The sequence below is a fragment of the Syngnathus floridae genome, chromosome 7 (assembly GCF_059516105.1).
Source record: "Syngnathus floridae isolate MCC-2025c chromosome 7, RoL_Sflo_1.0, whole genome shotgun sequence".
NCBI lineage: Eukaryota > Metazoa > Chordata > Actinopteri > Syngnathiformes > Syngnathidae > Syngnathus > Syngnathus floridae.
Window position 1 is genome coordinate 10,140,510 of NC_142419.1, and position 23,539 is coordinate 10,164,048.

The window sequence follows — 23,539 nt, forward strand, 5'->3', positions numbered from 1 at the left end:
GTTTTGTATGACAAAAATATCAGGGCACACTACTGAGCAAAAATGGCATCAAACATTTATATAATAGTACATTCACTTGCATTTTTCTAGTTACAATTATTATTTTTTGTTTTATGTTGAGAGTTGCTTGAGTGAAGTGAAAAGAAAATGATGTGCATGTGTGTGTCTTTTATTGTTTTTCTTATATGTATTACACACATACATGGCTGTCTTTCTGGATTACAAATATGCAACATAGGAAAAACTTGTGGTGGTATTTTGGGAGGCTGAAATGGATAGATGGCTGTACACCCTACGTCTACGACGTTATACCATGACAGTGTGACCTTAGCGGGACATTCTATCACATCATCACGTGACATTAGTGTGACATAATGTGACAACATAGTACATTGTACCCTGCTTCCACCCAAAGTGCAAACTTTCACATAATAAAGGTTACACTGATGATGATGATGATGATGATAACACTGATGATTTTTGAGTGCAGATCAAGGAGAAGCTGGACAAGGTGGTTGCTAAGCAACATGAGCTATCTGTGAAGTGGGACAAGCATTGGGAGGCACTGCAGCAACGTAAGCACAAGTACAGTACATTATGGGAAGCGTTTAGTCTCGTAGGACACAGTTGTCAACTCATGACATCGACCAGTCGTCGTCATTTATGGAAAGAATGCTTCCGTGTTGATTCAATACGACACACGTGTACATGTAACAATGTACCGTACTCACAGTATGGTGGCCTCAAACGTTGTCCGTGCAGTGTTGGAGGTTCACCAGTTCGCTCAGGAAGCGGTAGTGGCGGAGGCGTGGCTGGCGGCGCAGGAACCGCTGGTCAGCAGCAAGGAGCTGGGAGCAAGCGTGGATGAAGTGGAGCAGCTCATTCGCAGACATGAAGCCTTTCGCAAAGCCGCCGCCACCTGGGAGGAACGATTTAGCTCGCTCAGACGGCTCACCACGGTACTTTTTTCCTGTAGACCTGTTCTGAACGTTAGAGTGAGGAGTCAAAGTCAGGATTTTTTATTTGGGTTTCAAGGCAGGATTGTCAAATTGGGGTTTCAAGACAGAGTTAAAGTTTAAAAGTAGGGTGTCAAGTCACAGTTCAAAATTTACAAGTTGGATTTTGTTTTCGAATGAGATTTTCATGTCATTTTAAAGTCGTTAGCATTAAGCTTTCAAGCTTGAGTCCAAAAACGGAGTTTCAAATTTTGTTTTCATACTAGGGTTTCAAATTAGGGTTTCAAGCCTGGTTTGTGCTTCAGACTCGGGTGTCAGGTTTCAATTGTAGTTTCAAGCAAGGGTCAGAGCTTTAAGACAAAGTATGGGGTCAATCCTGGGTTTGTTTGGGGGATTGCAGGGATCAAGTTAGGGTTTTAAGCCCTACCGTCATGTCCCTAGTAGATGTTAAGGTGTTGTTCACGCAGGTGGAGAAGCTGAAAGCGGAGCAAAGTAAACAACCTGCAACCCCTCTGCTGGGCCGTAAAGTCTTCCTGGATCCCCAGGATGCCTCCCCGGCTCTCCCTTCTAGCCTCCCCCGCCTGCCCCTCTCCCCCGTCATGAGACAGACCATCTATGAGCAGAACGAGGCCAGCACGCCACCCTCCCCCTCGCCAGCCACACCGACGCCGTCGCCATCGGGGGTCCGACATCCCGTACATCCTGCCCATTCGTCCATCTTGTCCGTAGCTACGGCCGCCATGTTGGTCTCAGCCAATCAGGCGCGAGATAGCAGCAGGAAGGTGGATCAACTTCAGCCCAAGGTGTGTATACTTTGCCGTTTTTCACTACTTTTAACTTTTTACTTCGACTTTTTATATTTTGAATTTGCTCATTTGAATTTGCCTTTAGGGTGCGTTTACTAGGTTTTTATGTTCATGTTTTTGAAAATGCTTAAGGTTCGATAGAAGAGATAAGAGAAAAATGGATGGAAGGATGAGCCTTTGGATAGACAGCCAGTTAAATAGAAGTATGGATTTAAAGATAGTTATAGAGTTATTGTTAGTGGAATTTTTTTTTTTTGAAATGCTTGACGTTAGATGGACTGAAGGCTGGATAGATATTTTGTGTACGGAAAATACTATTTGTTATTGACACATAAACAAAATATTGTTTTCACTATTTATTTTAAAAAAAGAATATTTTTTCAATGATTTTGTTGACTTTGAATCATTCCATTTATCTTTTGTCAGCTCGAAGTGGATGCCAAGCCATCTCCGTACCTCCGCCAACCTAAAATCAAACACCTGGGCGACGCAGTGACGCCGCTTCTGGTTGCCAGCCGGTTGGAGAAGACCCGGGAGAAAGGCAGAGAGATGATGACAGAGAGAGCCGAGGTGGCCGTGATGGCTGAGGTGGTCCTTCAGGAGCCTAACCGAGGTCCCAGGGCCTCCAGGACTAACCCCGAGCCGCAGGTCCAGCCTCAGCTATCCGGCGAGCAACTGATTCAGGCCCGCAAAAACGAGCTTCCTCAGGAGGTGTGGCGAGAACACGCCGAGCGGCGGGAACGGCGGACCTTGGAGAGGCAGACCTCCAGCGAGCAGGAAGGACACGGAAGCCACGAGGGCCGGAGGAGAGAGCGAGACCGGCACCGGCTTGAGAGGCAGGAATCCAGCGAGCACGACACTGGAAAGGAACATTCTGACAGACGCTCAGGAGGCGGGTGAGATGTTTGTTTTAAGGACAATCACTTTTCCAACACCAAGATGCCCATTTTCAGGTGTGTCAAACTCATTTTCAGCACTTTGGGTTCCTTCAAAGGACCATTATGACTAAAGTCAAATCAATGTATAATCATTTTATTGCGGATACACAATTGTGCATATAGCCAATGGAGGTGTTCTGTGGAAACTTGTCTTTTGCTCATGATTGTATTTATTACATAAAGACAGCAGCCATCTTGCTTAGTGTGCTTTTCTTGCCACAGAGAGAGGAGAACCACCATGGCGGAAATAGTGGAGCAGCTTCAGGAGAGAGAAGCAGCACTGGTAGGAAATTTACACAAATTCCGATTTTGTTTTCCATTGGTATTGTATGTACACGTGCGACGTCAATGTGCTGAAAAAATATTTTGACGCGTATGTGGCGTGATGACTTTTTTATGCTATTAGACAACCAATGTAGTGATAACTGATTCTGAACAAAGCTGTGTGTATGAATAAAATATTTACATTTTCCTATCTGTGCCCCCCTCAAGGCCAGAGGCGAGGTTCCCCGCCTGCCAAATGGCATCCCAGAAAAGTCTTCCCGTCCTGATCGGCCTCGAGCCAGGGACAGACCCAAACCCAGGCGCCGGCCGCGACCCAAAGAGCCAGGAGAGACCACGCGGCGATCCCGCTCGGCTCCATCCCAGAGTGGCCCCGCGACCCCCCAGCCACCCGCACACAGCGCACACCACGAGGGCTTCCTTTTCCGCAAGCTGGACATTGAGACCTTGAAAAAGAGCACCAACAGGTGGGTCTTCTGGATCCTGATGCCTGATGCAGGACATGCCTGACAACACTGCAGTTCATCACAGGTGGTCTTACACATCAAACCTATCTAGCAGAAAAGTAATTTCTCTATAGTTTCGACCACAAGGTGGTCGAGACTAAAGACTCTCTTAAGTTGATGGAAAAAAAGCTCTTCCGCCAGTACACAGAGTTTCTGAAGACGATGAGACTTTTTGGTTGGTCTAAAAAACACCCGACTCTCCAGCTGATCCAAAAATGCTCTTAATTCTCTTGAGTTGATCTAAAAGGTCTTTATAGACTACACAATCTCTAAAGACTCTTCAGTTGGTCCACAAAGTCTCTTAAGACTCTCTAGTTGATCAAAAAGGCCCTCAAGATTCAAGTTGGTCTAAAATGATTTTGAATAGTCCTTCCTGCATTAGTCTAAACTCTGTCTAAAGACTTTCCATTTGGGGTCAGACAGTGTTCACACATTTCCAAAAAGGTTGTGAAATTGACTTTAAAAAATCTCCAAGCCCTTTTTATATTCAGGAATTCTTTGGTCATAAAAGTCTCTTAAGACTATTCTGTTAATCAACTTTCATTTAACCAAACTTTTATACTGTTTGTTTCAATCATTGCTGCTGCTGGCTGCCGCCCCCTTCATCACCTCTAAGGTAAGTCCTATTTAAGCTCCCCCTGCTTCACCCAACCTGTATGTAGCCCCCCATCCCTCCACCCTGCATGTTCCCCCATTGGCGTCCGTCTTGTGTTGTTCTGCAGTGTTTTTTCTCCTCCCTTGTTGGTGTTGGTTCTTCTCACCCACCTACCTGTAAGCTCAGGTGAGTGAGGTGTAAGCTTAGCAGCAGGTACTGTGCAGACTCCCCTAACTCTTCACATCTCCACCCCCTTCCCTCCCTTTTCCCTCAACCCCACACCCACCACCTTCCCACCTCAGCAGGTCTTGGGTGAATTTGTACTGCATACTGAACAAAGGCGAGCTGGGCTTCTACAAGGACGCCAAGAACACCGCCACGGCGTACAACAACGAGCCGATGCTCAACCTCGCACACTGCCATTGTGATGTCACCAATGGATACAAGAAAAAAAAGAACGTCTTTACACTCAAGTAAGAGCTCGTTCTCATCCTCATGCTGTAGATTGGAACTTTTAACTCCTAATTGCCTCTAAAGACTCACCAACTGAAGGATCTTCAGAAAAAATCCCTTCAGACTCTTTAGCTGATCTTAATTGTCTTCTCTTGATCAAATTTGTCAAGTATTCTAAAAAGCCTTCAAAGAATTCAGTTTGTCTAAAAAGGTCTCTGAAGGTACTTGGTCTTAAGTTGCTGAAGAGTCTCCATGGACTCTTTTATTCTGAAGACATTTTGGTTTGTCCAATAAGTCTCTCAGAATCTTGAAGCTTAAACGACTCCTAATTTGGTCTGAAAAAATGACCCAAAGACCCTTGGTCTAAAAAGTCTCTTGAGACTTTGATTTTCTAAAGACTCTTCCGTAGGGCCATTTTCTTCTGAAGACTCCCCAATTGAATTCAATCGAGAATAAAAGTAGAATATAAAATAAATAACACTGAATTGTTTACTGTACTCGCAGGACAAAGGATGGCAGTGAATTTTTATTCCACGCGAAAGACGAGGTAAGTCATTCTTGTAATTTTTAATGCAGCTGCGGAACGTGATGGAAATTGACATGTAACTTGTGTATGTGGTGGTGTCAGGACGACCTGAAGACGTGGGTGAGCAACATTGGCAGCAGCATCTCGGAACACGAGGAGATGGCCAAGTGGGGCCAGCCCCAAGCAACTACCTCATCCACTGACGAGGGCACACGGCGCGACGGCAGCAAAGCTGGCTCGGAGCGCGGGGGCGAGCGATCGGACCGAGCTGAGAAGGCAGAAAAGGTAGAAAAGGACAAAGAAAAGGACAGGGGACGGGACAAAGACAGGGGGGAGCGCTCGGAGCGCAGTGGAAAGGCAGAAGCCAAACGCTCAGAGAAGTCCAGTAAGAAAAAGTGATGTCTTCTCATCGCTTCCCACGTGGAAGCGCAAAGATGCAAAATGACACAGGAAGGAAGAACTCTTTGAACTGACTTTTTCTTCTCCTAATGTGTCGAAGCGGTATCGCCCCTCTCCCCCCACTGGCTGTGCAGGGAAGTGGAGCAGGATGATGATTGCTGCTTCTGAGATAGAGTATCAAGTAGCTCGCGCTGTTCCTTTTCTGATTTCTTATATGAGCTGTGTGTGTGTGCGTGTGTGTGCGTGCGTGCGTGTGTGTGGGCATGTAAAGTTCAGAGTAATAGCAGTGGAATTAAGAAAGTAAGTAAAGCCTGTATCTCACTGAGCTCTGAGGGTTTGCGCACATAGTAACGTTGGAATTTCGTCGGGGTTCTTAAATGTTTGCTAACAGTTGCAAACAGTTTTTCTTGTGGAACTGGTGACGAAAATTAGCACTATTGGCGAATGTCTGGCGGGCAACTTTGCGACCGTTTGCAACCTTGAACGAAACCTGTCGAAAACACAACATACAGCACGATAATGTTTGCTGCTTAAATTCTTATAATCGCTTTTATTTCAGTCTTAGCAAATTTATCGACAACACTTTGAATCCAAATAAACGTCAGATAAAATAATGTATTAAACTTGTCATTCCTTGAAGAAAGTTAAGTAAAAAATTAATTTAAGCTGTTGAAAAAAAGAAAAACAGTAGAAAGTGAAAAATGCTTGAAAAGGTTTGCATTTCTGGGATGTAATACAGTTGGTCAAAACCATCTGAAGATTCTAGAGTTAGTCCAAAAGGTCTTTCAGGGATTTTTGAAGAGTCTAAAAAATCTCCTTGATGGTTCAGTAATTTAATATAAATAATATTTCTTGAGATGGAATAATCTATTTTGAAGTTGGACTCCTCTTGGTTTGTCACTTAAAACTCTTTGCTTGTTTAAAAAATCTCTACAAGGCTCTTCAGTTGATCCTAACTTCTTTTAAAACTTTCCAATTGGTCCACAAAGTCTTTGACAGTGTTCCAGTTGATCTAAAGAATCTCAAATTGATTAAAAAAAATCTTTCAAGACTCCAGATGAAATAGACATTCTCTAAAGACCCTCTAGTTGTTCCATGAAATTTCTAGACTCTTCTGGACTAACATCTGGCACATGTGAACTGTTATGCCACACAGATGCAAACCACTTTTTTAAACTCACTGCTATTATATCGAACACATTTGTCTTTTAGTGAAGGAAGCCCTCTATGCCAAACTGATATCATTCATCATCACCCCACTAAAATCATCCAAATCTCGTTTTCTTTCCTTTTTTTATGTTCCCACCCAAAAGGAATCTGGTTGATGTGAACGTCTGTCCATAACTCTCAGGTTTCTTACAGTGTTGTAAGCGTGTGTTTGGGGTGCTCAAATGTCTTCCAGATGCGTGCAAGGTTCCAATCCACTGGAAACGTCAGCAGAGAGTAAACAATGTTGGATGAATGACTGAATGGATGGATGAATGAATGTATGGCAGACCAGAAGCGCTTCAGCTGTCACACCTTATGACTTTGCATGTCTGATTCGGTGTGAAATCACATGTTGAAAAAAATAAAAGCAAAAAATCTATTTTGTTTCATGCCTCTAGACTAAATGTATATTCAAAACAAATTCCCATTTGATTGTTTTTAACAATGTTGTGGCAGACCTCAATACCAGGCCTCACCCAGCAGTTAGGGGTGGGATGATGTGTTTGTCCTTTGTAATGTCATGCTCACTTTGTTGCTTTGATGAATTGTCTCGAGCCACAATTGTTGGCAGACAGTCATGGAATAAAGACGTGCTCCTCACTTCTGCCACATTGGTGACCCCGACGTGATGTCGGCCCACTACAATATGAGGCCAACAGATTAATTCCTGCCATTTGCCAAAGACCTTCACGAGGACCAGCTGCGCATTTTCTCCATTGGAGGTTCTCAAGAAGCGGCCGGGCTGCCTGCTCCGTCACGATCGTCCGCCCACAGGATGATGGTCAGTCAAGCTCAAAACGTCACATGCGTTCCTGCCCATCTGCTTGGCGCCACCCGGAACCTTCCGCCCGCGCCTCGGCGTGCACCCCCCGAGTCAGGCTTTCAGAGCCTTCAGGGCTGCACGCTCTACGGCCAGGACCACCCAAGCCACCCTCTGGCCCGTCCACCTCAACGTGTGCTTCCTGAGTCCGGCCCTAGCCGTCAGGATAGCTGCACGCCTCTGTCAGGACCAGCCTTCCGCAACCCACCAGGCTTTTCCGGCCATCTTTGCTATCTGCGTTGACACAGTTGACTACCTGACCGATGTCTGCAGTCCCACATCGGCTTTACCAACCAGCTCTGCTACTGCGTTGGACCACCTGGCTGATGTCTGCAGTACCTCAACACTTGCCAGTGTGCTGCACCCTCTACTTAAAGACTGCCCTCAGGGAGAGGTCCAACCTTGCCTTCTTCCTCGTGGCCCACCTTCGCCGCATCCCATCTGCATCTAACCCGGCTGAGTGCTTGGGATGCTGCACACACGTTCGCCTGTGTTCGACACCCACAGCCCATCGGAGCGCACCGCTGTCTGCATCTTGCCCAGTGAACTATTACTGCGGCGGTTCATGAACCCTATGTTTTTGTTTTTTTTGTGTGTGTTGAGTGTTGTGGGTGTTTGGGGGGGGGGGGGGGGGGGAGGCGGGGGATCTCAGTATCAGGCCTCTCACCCAGCAGGCCAGCAGTTAGTGGTGGGGTAATATGTTTGTCTTTGCGATGTTATGCTTTCTTAGCGGCTTTGAGGGATGTCTCTAGCAACAATTAGGAGACAGTCATGGAATAAAAACACGTTCCTCACTTCTGCCACGATGTCTTACTCATTGACTGTCTACTTGAGCATTATTTGACTCCTGTTTTCATGGCGAAATCCTTGAATTTTGTCGAGAATGTCTGCTTATAATCAGAGCTAATTATGTGGAATTTCTTAGGAGTTTTTCTAAGCCCTGGAATTTCCCTCAAACGGCTCCATCATGCCAAAATGGCCTCATTGTATTTGAACTTGGGTCCTTGGGACTTTTTATTAATATAATGATGTTAAGAACCTCTTTTAATATTATTATTATTATTATTATTATTATTATTATTATTATTATTATTATTATTGTTGTTGTTGTTGTTACTACTTGCACGTGACCATACTTAACTTTGCACACAAACTGAGTACAAAAACCAAAAGAAAATATTTTTGATTTGTGCGTTATGTGTTTTATCATTGTTTGGGGGTGAGAGTGGAATTGTTAAAGCAATTTTAAAAAATCCCTTCGAAAGAAGTCCAGCTAGGGGCGGAAACAGGAAACGATAGAAGAAAAACGAACCGGAAGCGAAAAAAAACCCGGAAGATTAATAGAGACCCACAGTCCGCCAGTGTCAGCAGTCGACTTGGAGAAGTAACATCAACCCAATGTTATCCCAATACTGACGTATTCTCGATTTATGTATCTTTTAATAGTCGGTTCGGTGTACAGTTGCCACAAACATGGGGGTGAGGTTCGACAGCGAGGTGGTGTCGATGGTCGATATCGCTTTCCGAGCCACTGTGTCGGTCTTCAGGAGCGAATGGGAGAAACAAGCGCCCAATTCGGTGTTAGAAGAGCTCAGCCTCATTGGCGACCTGCGGGAGATCGAGCGCAATCTGCTGGCTCAGCTCCAGCGAGTATTCGCCGAGTTATGCGACGAGAACGAGACGCTAAAGGCCAAAGTGGAGCAGCTGGAGGACGTGATGCAGAGGAAGGCCGGACAGCTGGAACAGGAGCTGAACGTCCGGGTAGGACAACTCGGCAGAGACATGGAGCTGCTGGAGAAGGAGATCAAGAGCATCAGCGATGGAGGGGCTGCGGCAGGAGGCAAGACTCGGCATAATACAAAAATGCCCATCACACACTAGGCCTGAATGGTTTAGTTTGCGTATTTACTCGAAGTTAACTTACTTAACTTGTAATCTTTTGTAATGAATTGAGAACAAATTTAAATATATGCCATGTTATATTTCTCTCTGCGAATGAACACAGAAGTCTCACTGTCGTCAGTCTCCGTCAACCAGACCTTCGCTGACACAGAATCCAGTTTGAATGTCTCGGAAGTAGTTAGTGACGAGGCGGACCGGAGTCCTAAAATGGACCCACGGTCCAAAGTTGCCCAAGCGATGAAGGTCAGCGAGCTCGGTGCCGTGCTTATTGTGGAAGATGGAGGGTCTGCTGTACAGGAGACAACAGAAGAATCGCTCGTGGTGCATCATGACCCCCAACTTGTGTCCTCACCTCAAGATGCTCCAAGTCCCAATTCCTGTTCTCTTAACAGTCAGGAGTTGGCGCAGGAACAGGCACAAAAACAGGTTTGCCGTCTTCGACAGTTGCTTTTCAACCTTTGACACGTATACATCAGCAGCAACATATTTGATTTTCATCATGTAGCTTCTTCAGAGGTTTGGACGTGCCAACATGAGGTCAAAGTTCACCAGTAAAGAAATAAAAAAAAAAAAAAAAAATAGATTGCAACTAACCACATGGAACCAAATTCTATGACAAATTACAGGTCTTGATGAGATAATTAGTTTGTTAATCTGTTTGGCAACATAATGAAGAAAACAAATATTTTGTATTTGGTTTGTCTGGCAGGGCTCAGTGGAAGAATCTTCATCAGGAAGACCGAAAAGAACAAGGAAGCCAAGTTTCAAAGTGGAAATGGGTAAAGATTAAGATTTCCCGGCTGGCCATGTTAAAATTGAACCTATAGACCTGGACAATTTAGAATTCCAACAGGTACAAGGTCTTTAAATTTCTACTGAGTAAATGACTAAAATATTATTTAAATACCATCTTAGACCCACCCAAAAAGAAAAGAAAATTAGACATTTTGAAAATAACTAATAATTCAAAACTATTCCATTGTTATACAACAGAATTATCAAATATTATGACAATAATACCATAAAATAAGCAGTCACAAATATGAACATTGGAAAATAGAAAAAAAAAAACGGTCAACGAAATATATGCAAAAAATATTTGCAAAAAAATGGAAAAATGTGCAAAACATTACACAAATATGGAATATTAGCAGAAAATAATAATAGACCAAAATGCAAGTGTTAATAAAACAATATAAAAAATATATATCTAATATAAATATTTAAAATATAATAAGCATATTTTGTAAAGGTTACTGTTTTTATTGTTGACCTTTTAACATTAATCGTGATTTACTTCTTTTAACACTTGTATGAAAATTGTAGCCTGGAGCAAATGATTCTGTTCTTTTTCAAAATTCAAACTTTCAAACAGCAGTGTTGGATTCATGAGGTTATGTTGTGTTTGAACCATTAGCAGACAAGTTTCTCCTTTGTAAATAAAGGTGTTGGCTTCTGTCCCTTCAAGCTCTCTCAACGTCCATCGACATAAGCGACGACGAAAGAGACTCTGGCGAAGACGAAGATAACCCGAGGAAGAAGGCACGGCGGAACGTGAAGCGCTTTGCATGTGATCAATGTGACGCCGCCTTCTACTGGAAGGCCGACCTGAAGAAGCATGCGGCGCTCCACAAGCAGCCCTTCCCGTGCCAGCAGTGCGACGAGAGCTTCCCGGAGAAGAAGTATCTGGAGGACCATGAGCTGAGCCACCAGGCGGTGTCCAAGACACAGCTACCCTTCCCGTGCCCACGCTGCAAGCGCTCCTACCGCAAGGAGGAGTCTCTACAGAACCACCTGAAGCGCCATCAGCCACTGGCCGAGCCAAAGCCTTTCGCCTGCGAGCAGTGCGGCAAGACCTTTCGTGTAGAACGCTCTCTGGAGAACCACCTGCTGCGCCACCAGGTGAAGCCATTACTGTGCTAAGCTAAAAGCAACACCAACATTGTATTCCAGATCTTGCAATTTTGCAATAATCTTTAGTTGCAACCTTAATTTTGTGTGTTGCACATACTGTACATTGCAGCCATAAAATACTGATTTTGTTTCACAAAGTAGCCATATTTAGTGGCCACAAATTTGTGACCCTATATATTAATTTGTTGTGACAAACTTCTGCCCCCAATAATGTACTCGACAAATTTGCGGCCAAAAAATATTACACTGGTCACAAGTGACTTAATTCTGGCCACATCATACCACATTCGGGCAACAAGATTGGTGTCGCATGTAACCAAAATATAAATTTTTGACCGTTAAATAGTAAATTGTTGCCAGTCATTTGGGAGCACAGATGACTAAATTGTGTTCACGATATACTTATTGCTGACAAAACTGGTGCCATGTGTGCACTAAAGTATGGGAAAAAAAAGAAAAAAATTAAATATTTTACTTGGTCTTGTATTGTATTCAGAAGTGGAAGGAGCCACTCCAGTGCACGCTGTGCAACAAGACCTGCAAGACGGCGGTGCAGTTGCGCGGTCACATGGTGGTGCACTCGGAGGAGCGCCCCTTCAGCTGCGCTACCTGCGGCAAGGAGTTCAAGAGCAAGGACACGCTGCGTTTCCACCAAATGGTTCACACCAACGCCAAGAAGTACAAGTGCAACATGTGCGAAGAGAGTTTCAAGTACGCCCACTCGTTAACCGTGCACAAGCGCAAGCACACCGGCATCACGCCGTTCGTGTGCGGTGTGTGCGGACGCTCGTACCGCACCGGGACGGCACTCAAACGGCACAGCGTGGTGCACACGGGCGAGAAACCGTTCACCTGCCACGTATGCGGCGCCCGCTTCAGCCTTAACAACAATTTGAAGCGACACCTGCGCATCCACACCGGCGAGAAGCCTTTCACCTGCAAGGATTGCGGCAAGAGCTTCTCGGATAACAACAAGCTCAAGTCGCACATGCTGGTGCACGGAGCCCGGAAGCCTTTCATGTGCGACCTGTGCGGAAAAACCTTCCTCTTCAACTGCCGCCTGCAGATCCACCAGAAATACGTACACACCAAGGCGGACGACAAACCCAAGGCGTTCCCTCCGAGGCAGAGGAACAAGCTTCTTGTCAAGCCGTACAGCTGCAAAATCTGCCTGGCCAGCTTCAGTGCGGCCTGCTCGCTCAAGCTCCACGAGAAGGGCCACAGCGAGCATAAGGAGTTCTCCTGCGCTTTGTGCGGCAAGGCCTTCCACAACAAGTACTCGTTCCGCTCACACCAGCGTTCGCACTCGGGCGAGAAGCCCTTTGTGTGCGAAGTGTGCGGCAAGGGATTCATTCACGCCGGTAGCCTCAAGCAGCACGAGCGCATCCACACGGGTGAGAAGCCATACAAGTGCGAGCAGTGCGGTAAGGACTTTCGCACCGACGGAAACTTCTACCGTCATCTGCGCATCCACACGGGAGAGAAGCCCTTCGAGTGCGCCTATTGCCATCGCAAGTTCCACCAGTCCAACCAGCTCAAGTCACACTTGCAGGTGCACACGGGCCAGAAGCTCTACTCGTGCCAGACATGCGGACGTGGATTCTCCGACTCCAGGCAGCTCAAGAAGCACAGCTGTGACGGAACTGTCGTCCCTGCATTGTTGGCATAAAAGCTTTACAAGCTGGAAATATAGGAAAATAATGTGCAACACGTTTTTCTTTTATGGAAATTAAACAGATTTTTTCCCCTAAAATAACAATTCGACAGGAGGCCCATTCTGTAAAAATTTGAAAAACTATATTAGTATCAAAAAAGTAATGAAATATCTGCAAACAAAATGGAAGAATCTAACTTGACATGGTTACAAGGGTTGAGGCGTGAAATCACATCCTCGGGGTTGGAGACAACCACTCTACCACTGAGGACTGTCACCCCAGATAGTTTAAAGAATAGATTTGACATTCTGAAAAGGTCCTAAATCTAGATTTAAATAGTCTCATATTCCCTTGAAAATGTGTGTGTTGCATGAAACTGGCATTAATAATCCAAAAACGACAAATGTACTATTTTCTTAATGTATTTTTCATTTAAAAAAAAGAACTCTTACTGTTTTAAATATTTTAGTATAATACAAGAGTATGATTTATAATATTGCTAGTTGAGTATGTTTTGGAGAATGTACAAAAGAACTTTTATTTTGAAAGTTGGGAACCTTTATTTTGAAATCCTCAAGTCTAACGACCTTCCTGTTGGGTTCAGTTTGCGAACTAACCGAAGATCTTGTTTGAGAGAGAATCTACAATAAATTCCATATACCATGTCTGAAAGTTTAGTGTTTTACTCCCAAACTAACGCCATTTTGGAGACGCTTATTAGATATGCTCTGAATTTAACGGGAAATGTCATAGAAGATCATTCCGCCAAGGTAAACTTTAATTTTTATTGCGTTCGGGAGAGTAGGGGTTTTACAGAGATGTTACAGCTGAATGCAATAACCTGGAGCCTTCTCACTTAGCTTGACAAGCTAAAGTTACCAAAGACGTTATGTTGTGTTGCGGTTGTGTGGCTACTGTATTGTTTGGTGTGATTGGGGTTAATAGTTTCAATGGTTTAGCTTGTGTGTCTCGATTCCTACTGTAAAAATTATGACTGTTAAACTTTGGTTAACTGTTAGCATTTGGTGCTATATTAAACGAATTGAAGCGCTAGCTAGAAATCTCTTCATATATACTGCGCATGTATATATTTCTTCTTTTCCCTTCGTTTTATTGTCACTTAGTATTTTTTTTTTGTTTTTTGTTTTCAGCATGACTTTCACAGATGCCATTGTGTGTTTCTGACGGCCAGCTCTCTGTTTACGTTCTATTTGTGTCGCGGCCTAGTAGCAGTAGCGCCGCCTAGAGACTTGGAGGACGACACCCGAGTACAGTGGGGTGTAAAAACCAAACTAACCACTTTTGGGAGTTCTCCAGAAATTTGTCGTAAAATATAACCTGATCTTCAGCTAAGCTAAAATTATATAGAAACACAGTCTTCTAAAACGAATACTGTTTCACATATAAAAGCGTGTTTTCCATGCTTTTCTGAGACACACGTTTAATCCACAGGTATCAAACTGAAAGCCCTGGTGCCAGATCTGGCCCACGGATAATTTTATGTGGCCCTCAAAAACAAATCATGTCAGATTCCATGTTTTTTGATAAAATCCGTATCAAAATTTTATATGCAGAAAATTACATGTTAATATGTTTGTAACTGCTCCGAACAGGCAGGAATTGACAAAATGGTGGAGCTCCTGGCTCGGGAGGCAAGCAGAAAGATCAACAGTGTTTACCAGCAGCTATTTGACAGCACCAATAAGGAAAAACTGATGCTTCAGAACAAAGTAAGCGAGCTGGAGTGCCAGCTGAAGGCAGTCACGGAAGACTTTGACGTCATCACAATATGGAGGGAGAACGTGTTGAGTGGATGTCCCGTGCTCAATGAGCAGACAGGATGGGTCTTCACCCTGAAGCCTTACGGGGTTTTAGTGAAATCGGATGAGTGGGCAAAGGATGATGCTGAATCCACATCAGCCGTAATCATATGCAAAGGTGTGTATAGTATAATATGCTCAGCTGTGATGGTACTGTCTGAATATTAACCATTTAAAAAGTAAAATGATCCCTTTAGACAAATCTACAATGGAGGGCTTGAATTGTGAAGCTGAGTCATCAGCAGTCAGTAGACAAGGTAAGATCATCAACTTTTCTGACTAATTATTATATTTCCTCAATAAATGTGATGCATCCACCTACCTTGATGCCACACATCTAATTGGGTCATACAAAGACAACACTGAAGTGTGCTTTTCTGAAAGTGCCATTGCTTTTCACTTCTGTTAGAGGTTGTAATTCGATTGTTTTATGTAATGTGTGGCTTGTGCTTCACTTGACTGAATAAATGTCATACAGGACTTACTAGATAGCCATTGTGTAAGAATCTGATGCGTCCAACTGTCATCTACAGACAACGCAGGGGATGACATCGCAGGGGACGACATCGCAGGGGACGACATCGTGATGCTGTCCACAGACTCCAACAATCCTTTGCAATCTGAAGTCAATAAGAAGGTTTTTACATGCGATGTGTGCAAGAAGAGCTTCAGCCGTCAGCTCCACCTCAAGAAGCACTTGGACAGTCATAAGGAGCCTCTGACTTGCCACCAGTGTCCCAGGATCTTCCGACGCAGCGCTGCGCTGGAACGCCACCTGCTGCGTCACAAGGAGAAAACACTTCAGTCCTTCATGTGTCCAATCTGCGACAAGACCTTCAAGAACAAAAAACTACTCAAGGCACACGAGTCGGTACATGGCGACGACGCACAGCCCTTCACCCCTGGTACATGCCGAATGTCCCGAGTGAATGAGCTAAGATTAAATGGGATGAATTCAATAATTTATTCCTCTTTTATTTTTTTTTAGACGTCTCACAGGGTAAGGCGTTCACCTGCGAAACATGTGGTGCCAACTTCACACTGCAGCAGAATCTCAAGCGGCACGCCCGCATCCACACGGGCGAGCGACCATTCAAGTGCCACGTGTGCGGCGCCAGCTTCGTCCAGGACAAGCTGAAGGCTCACATGCTGCTCCACGGTGCCACCAAATCTTTCATGTGTGACTTGTGTGGCAAGACCTTCCTGTACAACTGGCAGCTAAAGAAGCACCAAAAAGTTGCGCACCAGGAGGGCAGTGAAGCAGACATGCAGGAAGGGCGGCGGAAAGTCCGGGCGCGGCGAAAGCGTACCGTCATCTTTAAACGTGACAGGTGAAGGAAAATTCATCCTATCGTAGATTGCTTCCCTTTGGCCTCCACCCCCCTTAAACCCATGACCAACACTGCACATTCATAAATAATTTTATGTTAAACACATTTGTAGTTTGAAATTGTTTCGCTACAGTAGTGGCGTCATAGGATTTTTCTGTGTATGAAAAGTTAGGGCACTTCTGTCTTTGCTATTTTACTAATTTTAATTCTTAACAACAGGACCACCATGGAGTTGGCAGCGTTTGCCTGCAAGACGTGCCGACGTGCGTTTGACTCCGAGGCGGCGCTCAAAAAACACGAGCTGCTCCACACAAGCGGGACCCCGTTCACGTGTGACGTTTGCGGCAAAGCCTTCCTCTACAAGACAACCTTTGACTACCACCTCCGTACGCACTCAGGCGAGCGGCCGTATGCCTGTGACGTGTGTGGCAAGACCTTCATCATCCACCATGCGCTCAAGTCGCACCGGCTACGGCACACGGGCGAGAAACCGCATGCTTGCGAGCAGTGTGGAAAGGCATTCTGTGTTTACACCAACTACCAGAGACACCTCAGGATCCATACGGGCGAGAAGCCGTACGAGTGCGAGGTGTGCGGCGTCAGATTCCGCCAACTCGGACATGTCAAGTTCCACATGCAGGTGCATACGGGTGAGCGGCCATACTCCTGCGCTGCTTGTGGAATCGGCTTTTCCGACTCCAGGCAGCTAAAGAAACACAAGTGTGCTGGCAAGGATCTGGTGAAGACATCGCTAACATCTTGACTCCCAAGGATAATTTGACACAATTCAGGAAAATTTGATATTTTTCCATAACAACTAATGTACCCGGCATGCAGTCATGCCCCCTCAGTGGCCAAGGCAGGCAAACCAGAAAGAGCAGCACAATCTCCATTGAAGTGAAGCAGAAAATGTGGTCAAATATTTACATGCTATATGTTGTACTTAAGTGTTTTTATAAAGCAGAATATATTACAATTCTATTTTTGTTATTAAAATCTGCTTTTTTTTTGGGAGCTGGAACTGACTAATGATATTTCCATTTATTTCATTGGGGAACGATGAGTTGAAAATGAGTTACAAGGCCTGGGTCATGGAACAAATATGTCAAGGCACCATCGAAGCGTGTACTCTTATTTTGAAACGCAATTGGGAAGTACTGAAATACCCATGAATCGCTTTTAATCATTCATAAAACGAAACACTCTTGTTTTGAAACATGACGAAAACGTCACTTCCGTTAACAAGTAAAGCGCGTTTCTTAGGGCCAAATTAACATGGTGGTCCAGTCATGTTCTTTAGTTTATAGTGTTGAAGTAGTCTTTTTTCTTTCTTGCACGTCGTTTCTAGTGCACTAGAAGACAGTGTCAAATGGAGGACTTTGCAGCGCGAACCACTGCCATTTTGGAGGATATGGCGAACAACGCTGTGATAGAAATGTCCAAAGTTGTCCTTTCCACGGACAAGACGGACGAATATTTTTGGAGTGAGAATGACATCGTCCAAGTTTCATATCAAGATAAGGTACATTTTAGGATTTCATGTGATTTTGCGCCTACGCGATCATAGAAATACAAACGCTAGTTTGCTAGCCACTGTAGCATCTGAGTCCAACGATTAGGAACTTTAGAATTTATTTTATAGTTGGAATCTATTAACGTAAGTAGTAAGTATCACTGCCCGTTGTGAAAAAGCCAGGTTTGATTCCTTGGATCTGTTGAGACAAACACAAGACACAAAGTCTACGAGCACCTCAGCCACATGTTATCCTGTTGTGATCACTACAAAAAGTCTTTTAAATGTCAGTAATGCAACCAAATTGGTAGGATTACATGACAACATCCCTAGATTATGACGAGCATAAATTTAACTATCTTTATTGATAACAAAATAAATTCACAAGAGGGAAGAGCACAGACAATAAAATCATTACAAGAACGACTACAAACGCCTACTTCTATAGCGTCACACGTACTTCCGACTGGCAAAAAATCCGATTGCACCATTAAGCACACTTTGAAACGCTGAGAGAAAATAAATGGCCTTAATGAGTTTAAGCCTTTTCCTCTACTGCTGTAGTTTATAAAAAAAAAAAAAGTAGAAATTTTGCTTGCAAGGATGATGGAGTCCCGCTCATCAATTATAGTTCAACGATCAATGCTGAACTCGAGGAGAAAAAGTGCACGAAAACACACTCCTTTGAACTGGAAGGTCTGAGTTGCAAAGTAGTAAAAAAAAAAAAAAAGACCCGGAGTGTACTGTTGTGATGACGGAGAGACTACAACGTGACCTCACTTGACAATCGCAACCATGTGGAGATGCAGTCCGTGAATGGCAAAACTTAACTTCCACGATCATAAACATATATTTAGCTTTATTTATTATTACATTAATTTAGTAATTCAAAACAACTTTACATCATGCAGCATGATTTGTACTGACTGTGTAATTATATGCATTATTTGGTGAAATGAATGAAATTCTTTGAAGATATGACATTTCTTTTGGAAAATTGTGCAGAAGGTTCGCTGGGGCGCAGAAAGTGTGATCAACGAGAGCAACAAACAACCTATTGGAATCAGACATCTTTGTTGTTGACGTTCTCCTTGAGCGCTTTGAGGTCGGAACTGGGAAAAATCAAGTGGGATAACTTCAACTTCCGACCTTCCTCGAATGCAGCACTAGTTGATTCAACGTTAGAACTGGTAGAAATTCTGACAGGCGGTGTTGCGTTTTGTGTCCGTCGTTGAGCAAGGAAAACAAACGTGGAGTGACAGTTGGTTCTTTATTTGCAAGATCTTGGGTTGTTTAATGACAGTCAGTACACAATGCATTTCAGCAGATAAAATATATATATATAATTAAAAAAAAAAAAAAATTAATCTATTAATTATCTATTGTCCCCCATCAGGTGATCCATCTTGCCAACACTTTCATGACATTGCTGGCTCAAGAAGCAGTTGACAACATCTGCCAACTTTTCCATGAATGTTCTGCAATGCTGCGCTTGCAAGTATGTCAGGGGTGTGGTTTCAAATGTTTGGGAAAGATGGCATTCACACATGACATCATAATCCCTCTGAACTTGTAATTCCTTCTCAGAAGCTATTTTGTGCAAAACTGAATATGAATAATAAGAATGAATGTGAACAAGACACCTGTCCTGTGTGCAGGTGACACAGAGTGAGGCGCAGCTGAAGGACCTGAGGATGAAGCTCGAGGAGGCGGAGACGTCGCTGAGTGCGGTGTTACAAAATGCTTGTGCCGTGGTAGTGGAACAGCAGTTGCATGACCTGGTTGTTGTCGGAGCAGTGGACACAATGGAAGGAGAGACGCAGAGCTCAGGTGTCCAGCAGTTCGTCATCAATATTGTTTTACAAAATGTCTGTCGAAGCCAGTAACTGACTCCTTGACATGATTTGTGTTCGCAGCTGTGTCCGTTGAAGTTGAAAACCCATCCAACGAGGACCTGACTTTCGAGGTACTCCAGGCCCTCCAAAAATCTTGCATGTTATCAGTGCTAAATTACTGTCTTATGTTTACAGAGCAGTTCCATTTGAACAGCCACACCTCAGCTTAATCATTGTACCTTCCAGTCCACAAAAAGACTTGCATTTAAATAAAATGACCATAAGCGTTTAAGTCTTACTTTATAACACAGGTTTTAAAAATGTCACCCAAAGCTTTGTAGACTAGTAAAAATATTGGTTCTTTGTATTGCTCAAAAGTGAGAATTACTGCGTTTTCTATACGTTATGAACCGCCTTGTATGTTTGTCTGTTAGGACCATGCGATTGCAGCACTAACACAGGACGCCATTGTTGACCAGACGTCGTGTTACATCATCCAGCAGGAAAATAATACAGACATGGAGAACCACAATGATCTTTACTATCAGGTTGGGATTTGTATCAGTTCAATCATTTCATTTGTTTTACTTGTATTTGTCATTAAAGGGAGGGTAAGCTGGTTCATTTTTCACTAACTAGCCCAGTTCATGTATTTTTTTAAATCAGGAAAATGAAAAAAGTTAGCATTTTTTATTTCACCCATCCATTTTGGAGAAGTAATGAAACAATGAATGCCCTTAAAAACACCCACTTTTAATGAGGAATTGGGCCTTGCAACCCCCCCATGTCTTGGTTGATGATGTCACAGAAGGAAGAGATAACAATATTTTGACTAATGAAAGGAAATAGAAAGACATGACAGGGCACTTCAGCTGCAGAGAGCTCGCTCATTTTTCTTAAATCAGCCACGGAGAGGCGAATCCTTGTGATATGTTCAAGTTGTCATAAGTAGAGATGTCCTTGTAAATTTTGGTGCCAAGAGATACCTGTTTCTGTACATTTTAAGCAATAGTCTTTACAATGATTTCCAAAGAGGGAAGTTCTAATGTCTTTCTTTCGTGACGTAGTCAAGCTGATGTGTCAAATCAAGTAGAGTAAGTGTAACGCCCTTTCGCTCGCCTTTAACAACTTCTTCATTTGAAGAGTGTCTTGTTTTTTTTTCATTATCAAATGTTGTATTTACAATAAAACATCCTTTAATCATTATGACCTTTCTTTCTGTGGGCTGAAGTCAGAAGAAGATGCCCTCAACACCAGCCACAATGCCCAATCCGAAAGCAGAGTTGCAGCTGCCAAGCAGCAAAGAGCACAGCAGGCAGCGCGTCACCTGCCCAAGAACTTTGTGTGCTCACTGTGTGGTTGCAGCTTCCCCCTCAAACGCAGCCTCAACGTGCACATGCGAAAGCACATTGGGCAGCACACAGGTCAGTATTACATTATGTATGCGTTTTGATGAAGTCTTTTGTTTAATCAAGCTGTCTCCTAGAAAATAAGTAGTCACAAAAAAGTTCTCAAGATTTTTTTTTCAACGCTACTAATTATAACACATGGTCAAATATGTATTCGTAAGCTTTTTTTTTTATAGGTCAAACAAACAAAAGAAAAAATTTCAGAAACCTGATATTCTAGAAAATAAGGAATTTTCTTTTGTAGTAGAACATATACGGCTGGATCTGGAGTATGTTGCTAATACTAAAGAAAATAGACAGTTATGTCAGCATCCCTCCACCTTTCACTGTCTATGATTGATTGCCAGTCTGCAAGATGAAACAAATGTTGGGGACCACTGCTGTAGTTTTGTGTAACTTTGGGACGACTTCCTGTTGTGTTTTTTTTTTTCCCCCACCAGCGAAGTATTCTCACACATGCGACAAGTGTGGTAAGGGCTTCACACTCAAGCAGATCCTACTGAACCACCAACGAATGCATAATGAGGAGCGACCCTTCAAGTGCACACAGTGCTCCAAGAGTTTCTACCGAGCAAACGGCCTGAGGATGCACAAACGCTTGCATGCCCCCCGCCGCAAAGGCGAGTACCACTGCCAAGTCTGCAACAAGATCTTCAGTTTCCATTGCAATCTGCAACGCCACCTGCGCATCCACTCAGGTGAGAAGCCTTTCTGCTGCGAAATGTGCGGGAAGAGCTTCAACCAGGCCAACACGCTCAAAAGCCACCAGAGGACCCACACGGGGGAGCGGCCTTTCAAATGCGACACGTGCGGGAAGACATTCAACCAAAAGGGAACCCTGAAGGCGCACGCCAACGCCGCCTCCGTGGCGTGCGTGGCCTGTGGCGTGGTGGTTGCCTGTAAGGAGGGAATGCACAACCACCTGCAGGCGCACGCTGTGCCGTGCATCTGCACCCTGTGCGGCGATCTACTGGCGTCTGTGACGGACTTGTGTTCGCACCAGCGGCATCACAACATGGCCAGTCGTGCGCATGCCTGCCCCATCTGCAATAAGAGATTCAAGTCAGGCACGTACTTGAAGACACACATCAAGTTGCACAGCGGAGTCAAGCCCTTCTCTTGTGACATCTGCCACCGCAGTTTCGCTCTGCAAAGCAGCCTCAAGTTGCACCTGGTAAACTTCTTTCGAATATTACTTTAAAAAAGTTGCTAAAAGATATGCCATTTAATGTTTGTTTTGTTTTAAGCTTTAATCACAACACTGTTTCAACTGGTTAGGCTTCACAGAACGTATTGCAAATATATGTTTGGGTTGATTTCCCATTTAAATGTCATTTAAAGTCCGAGGCAAACCGTATTTGATTTCTCTTCTCCAGGATGTGCACAATGAGGACAAACAGTTCTGCTGCGACGTATGCGGCAAGTTTTTCAGCAGCTTGAACATGCTGATCCGCCACCAGCGCATACACACAGTTGAAAAGGTAAAAACAAAAAGTGAGAGATTGATAGAAATATCTTAGTCTTAAAAGTCCTGTGCAATCAAAATCCATTTTTCCACTGTTATATGCATAACCTAGACCCTGGGAAGACAGGACAGGGTTCTCCACGCTCTCTGCTATTCCCTGCTTAGGCTGCTCACCTCGGATAAGTGAATGATGAATCTGTGAACTTTTTTTCCTCTTCAGAGGGAGTACACAGGCGAGAAGCAATACGTCTGCAACGTGTGTGGCAAAAGCTTTAACCACAATCCCAACCTGATCCGTCACCGCCGTATCCACACAGGAGAGAAGCCGTACATCTGCAGCGTGTGCGGCCGCAGCTTCAACCAGAGTAACAGCCTTAAAGCCCACCAGCAGGTCCACACTGGTCTCAAGAGGTTCATGTGTGAGCGCTGTGGCAAAAGCTACAGTGACAAGAGAGGTTTCAAGAAACACAAGTGTCTCTAATGCTGACGACTCCCGGAATGGTTAAACATGAACTCGCTGGGCGAATTGCTGCTTGCACATAAGGAAAATACTTGTTGGTCATTTTATGAAATTAAGATACTGCTCAGGCTTTGCGATGCTCCCTGGCATTACTGGATAGGTTCAGACGTAATTCTGATTATTGAATGTATCAGCATGGGCCAAAAATATTACAGTATCTTGTGCTTCACAATTTTTATTTATTTCATTTCCTGGTCATTACAAAGAACGGATGGATCAGATGGAAGTAATGCGCTAAATGGCAATGCGGATGTGTATAGCAATGCTCCTCAACTTTTATTGAGTCCACAAACATACAGCATTTTACGTTAGAAAAACCTCATGGCAGATCATCAAATTGAACCCCCCCCCCCCAAAAAAAAAAAAAAGTTCACTGAATAATTAATGACCTTGTCTCAATTCACTCAGTAGTCCCTCTATTGTCGTAGGGGTTGTCCAGGCTGACCCCACAACAGGTAAAAAAAAAAATACATGATTTACCATACAGTATATATTTACTTCATCAACAACAATAAATACAGCATATGCATTATGCAGGTATTATTTACAGCCGTTTGGTGCCATTACTCTCATTCTACAGTTTGGTAATTATGACTAAACGTTCATATGCATTTATGGCGCGTCTGCCTGACTGAATTATTAGAACAAATTATGAGCACAGTATATACTACTGGCCAGCTATTTC

The 23,539-nt window shown here is 43.9% G+C and overlaps 4 protein-coding genes and 1 long non-coding RNA gene across 10 annotated transcripts in view; 4 read left to right on the forward strand and 1 right to left on the reverse strand.

The window, feature by feature from the left end:
- The window catches only part of sptbn4b (spectrin, beta, non-erythrocytic 4b), a 31,304-nt gene extending 24,255 nt beyond the window's left edge, over positions 1-7,049 (forward strand). Inside the window, exons 36-44 of one of the 5 annotated variants that reach the window (XM_088380680.1) lie at positions 491-575; positions 763-959; positions 1,424-1,759; positions 2,189-2,658; positions 2,923-2,983; positions 3,193-3,449; positions 4,386-4,556; positions 5,041-5,083; positions 5,165-7,049. In XM_088380680.1, the coding sequence (XP_088236806.1) occupies positions 491-575; positions 763-959; positions 1,424-1,759; positions 2,189-2,658; positions 2,923-2,983; positions 3,193-3,449; positions 4,386-4,556; positions 5,041-5,083; positions 5,165-5,461 (1,917 nt within the window). In that variant the 3' untranslated portion in view covers positions 5,462-7,049. Of the gene's footprint in view, positions 1-490; positions 576-762; positions 960-1,423; positions 1,760-2,188; positions 2,659-2,922; positions 2,984-3,192; positions 3,450-4,104; positions 4,270-4,380; positions 4,557-5,040; positions 5,084-5,164 lie in introns of those variants that run through there. The other 4 variants (XM_088380681.1, XM_088380683.1, XM_088380682.1 and 1 more) reach the window with 4 other exon arrangements.
- LOC148395136 (uncharacterized) lies at positions 1-15,285 on the reverse strand. The gene is made up of 3 exons (XR_015859411.1): positions 15,104-15,285; positions 732-983; positions 1-565 (listed from the first exon to the last, which is right to left on the reverse strand). It is a non-coding gene; the product is annotated as an uncharacterized LOC148395136 (long non-coding RNA).
- LOC148395137 (uncharacterized) lies at positions 8,803-13,626 on the forward strand. Its single transcript, XM_088380692.1, has 5 exons — positions 8,803-9,330; positions 9,496-9,818; positions 10,102-10,171; positions 10,861-11,294; positions 11,803-13,626. The coding sequence occupies exons 1-5, from the start codon at positions 8,964-8,966 to the stop codon at positions 12,973-12,975; spliced, it is 2,367 nt and encodes a 788-aa protein (XP_088236818.1). The 5' UTR covers positions 8,803-8,963; the 3' UTR covers positions 12,976-13,626.
- Positions 13,585-17,137, forward strand: LOC148395138 (uncharacterized). The gene is made up of 6 exons (XM_088380699.1): positions 13,585-13,731; positions 14,575-14,899; positions 14,979-15,038; positions 15,315-15,686; positions 15,770-16,112; positions 16,332-17,137. Exons 1-6 carry the CDS (start codon positions 13,624-13,626, stop codon positions 16,873-16,875), a joined length of 1,752 nt encoding a protein of 583 aa, XP_088236825.1. The 5' UTR covers positions 13,585-13,623; the 3' UTR covers positions 16,876-17,137.
- A 187-nt stretch (positions 17,138-17,324) lies between these two features.
- LOC148395139 (uncharacterized) lies at positions 17,325-22,926 on the forward strand. Of its 2 annotated transcripts, XM_088380696.1 has the most exons (10): positions 17,325-17,634; positions 19,022-19,123; positions 19,284-19,455; positions 19,542-19,591; positions 19,895-20,008; positions 20,692-20,884; positions 21,310-21,489; positions 21,568-22,043; positions 22,246-22,350; positions 22,555-22,926. In XM_088380696.1, the coding sequence occupies exons 1-10, from the start codon at positions 17,482-17,484 to the stop codon at positions 22,813-22,815; spliced, it is 1,806 nt and encodes a 601-aa protein (XP_088236822.1). In that variant the 5' UTR covers positions 17,325-17,481; the 3' UTR covers positions 22,816-22,926. The 2 variants fall into 2 exon arrangements, with proteins under 2 accessions (XP_088236822.1, XP_088236821.1); XM_088380695.1 differs by having other exon boundaries at positions 21,310-22,043.
- Positions 22,927-23,539: the final 613 nt, after the last annotated feature.

Bases quoted from the DNA above. Each gene is read 5' to 3' on its own strand.
- LOC148395137 (XM_088380692.1), top strand. From the start codon at position 8,964: ATGGGGGTGAGGTTCGACAGCGAGGTGGTGTCGATGGTCGATATCGCT. The intron at 9,331-9,495 runs GCAAGACTCGGC...GAATGAACACAG, and splicing joins TGGAGGGGCTGCGGCAGGAG to AAGTCTCACTGTCGTCAGTC. The intron at 10,172-10,860 runs GTAAAGATTAAG...TGTCCCTTCAAG, and splicing joins AAGTTTCAAAGTGGAAATGG to CTCTCTCAACGTCCATCGAC.
- LOC148395138 (XM_088380699.1), top strand. From the start codon at position 13,624: ATGTCTGAAAGTTTAGTGTTTTACTCCCAAACTAACGCCATTTTGGAG. The intron at 13,732-14,574 runs GTAAACTTTAAT...TGCTCCGAACAG, and splicing joins TAGAAGATCATTCCGCCAAG to GCAGGAATTGACAAAATGGT. The intron at 16,113-16,331 runs GTGAAGGAAAAT...TCTTAACAACAG, and splicing joins GTCATCTTTAAACGTGACAG to GACCACCATGGAGTTGGCAG.
- LOC148395139 (XM_088380695.1), top strand. From the start codon at position 17,482: ATGGAGGACTTTGCAGCGCGAACCACTGCCATTTTGGAGGATATGGCG. The intron at 17,635-19,021 runs GTACATTTTAGG...GTCCCCCATCAG, and splicing joins AAGTTTCATATCAAGATAAG to GTGATCCATCTTGCCAACAC. The intron at 19,124-19,283 runs GTATGTCAGGGG...TCCTGTGTGCAG, and splicing joins CTGCAATGCTGCGCTTGCAA to GTGACACAGAGTGAGGCGCA.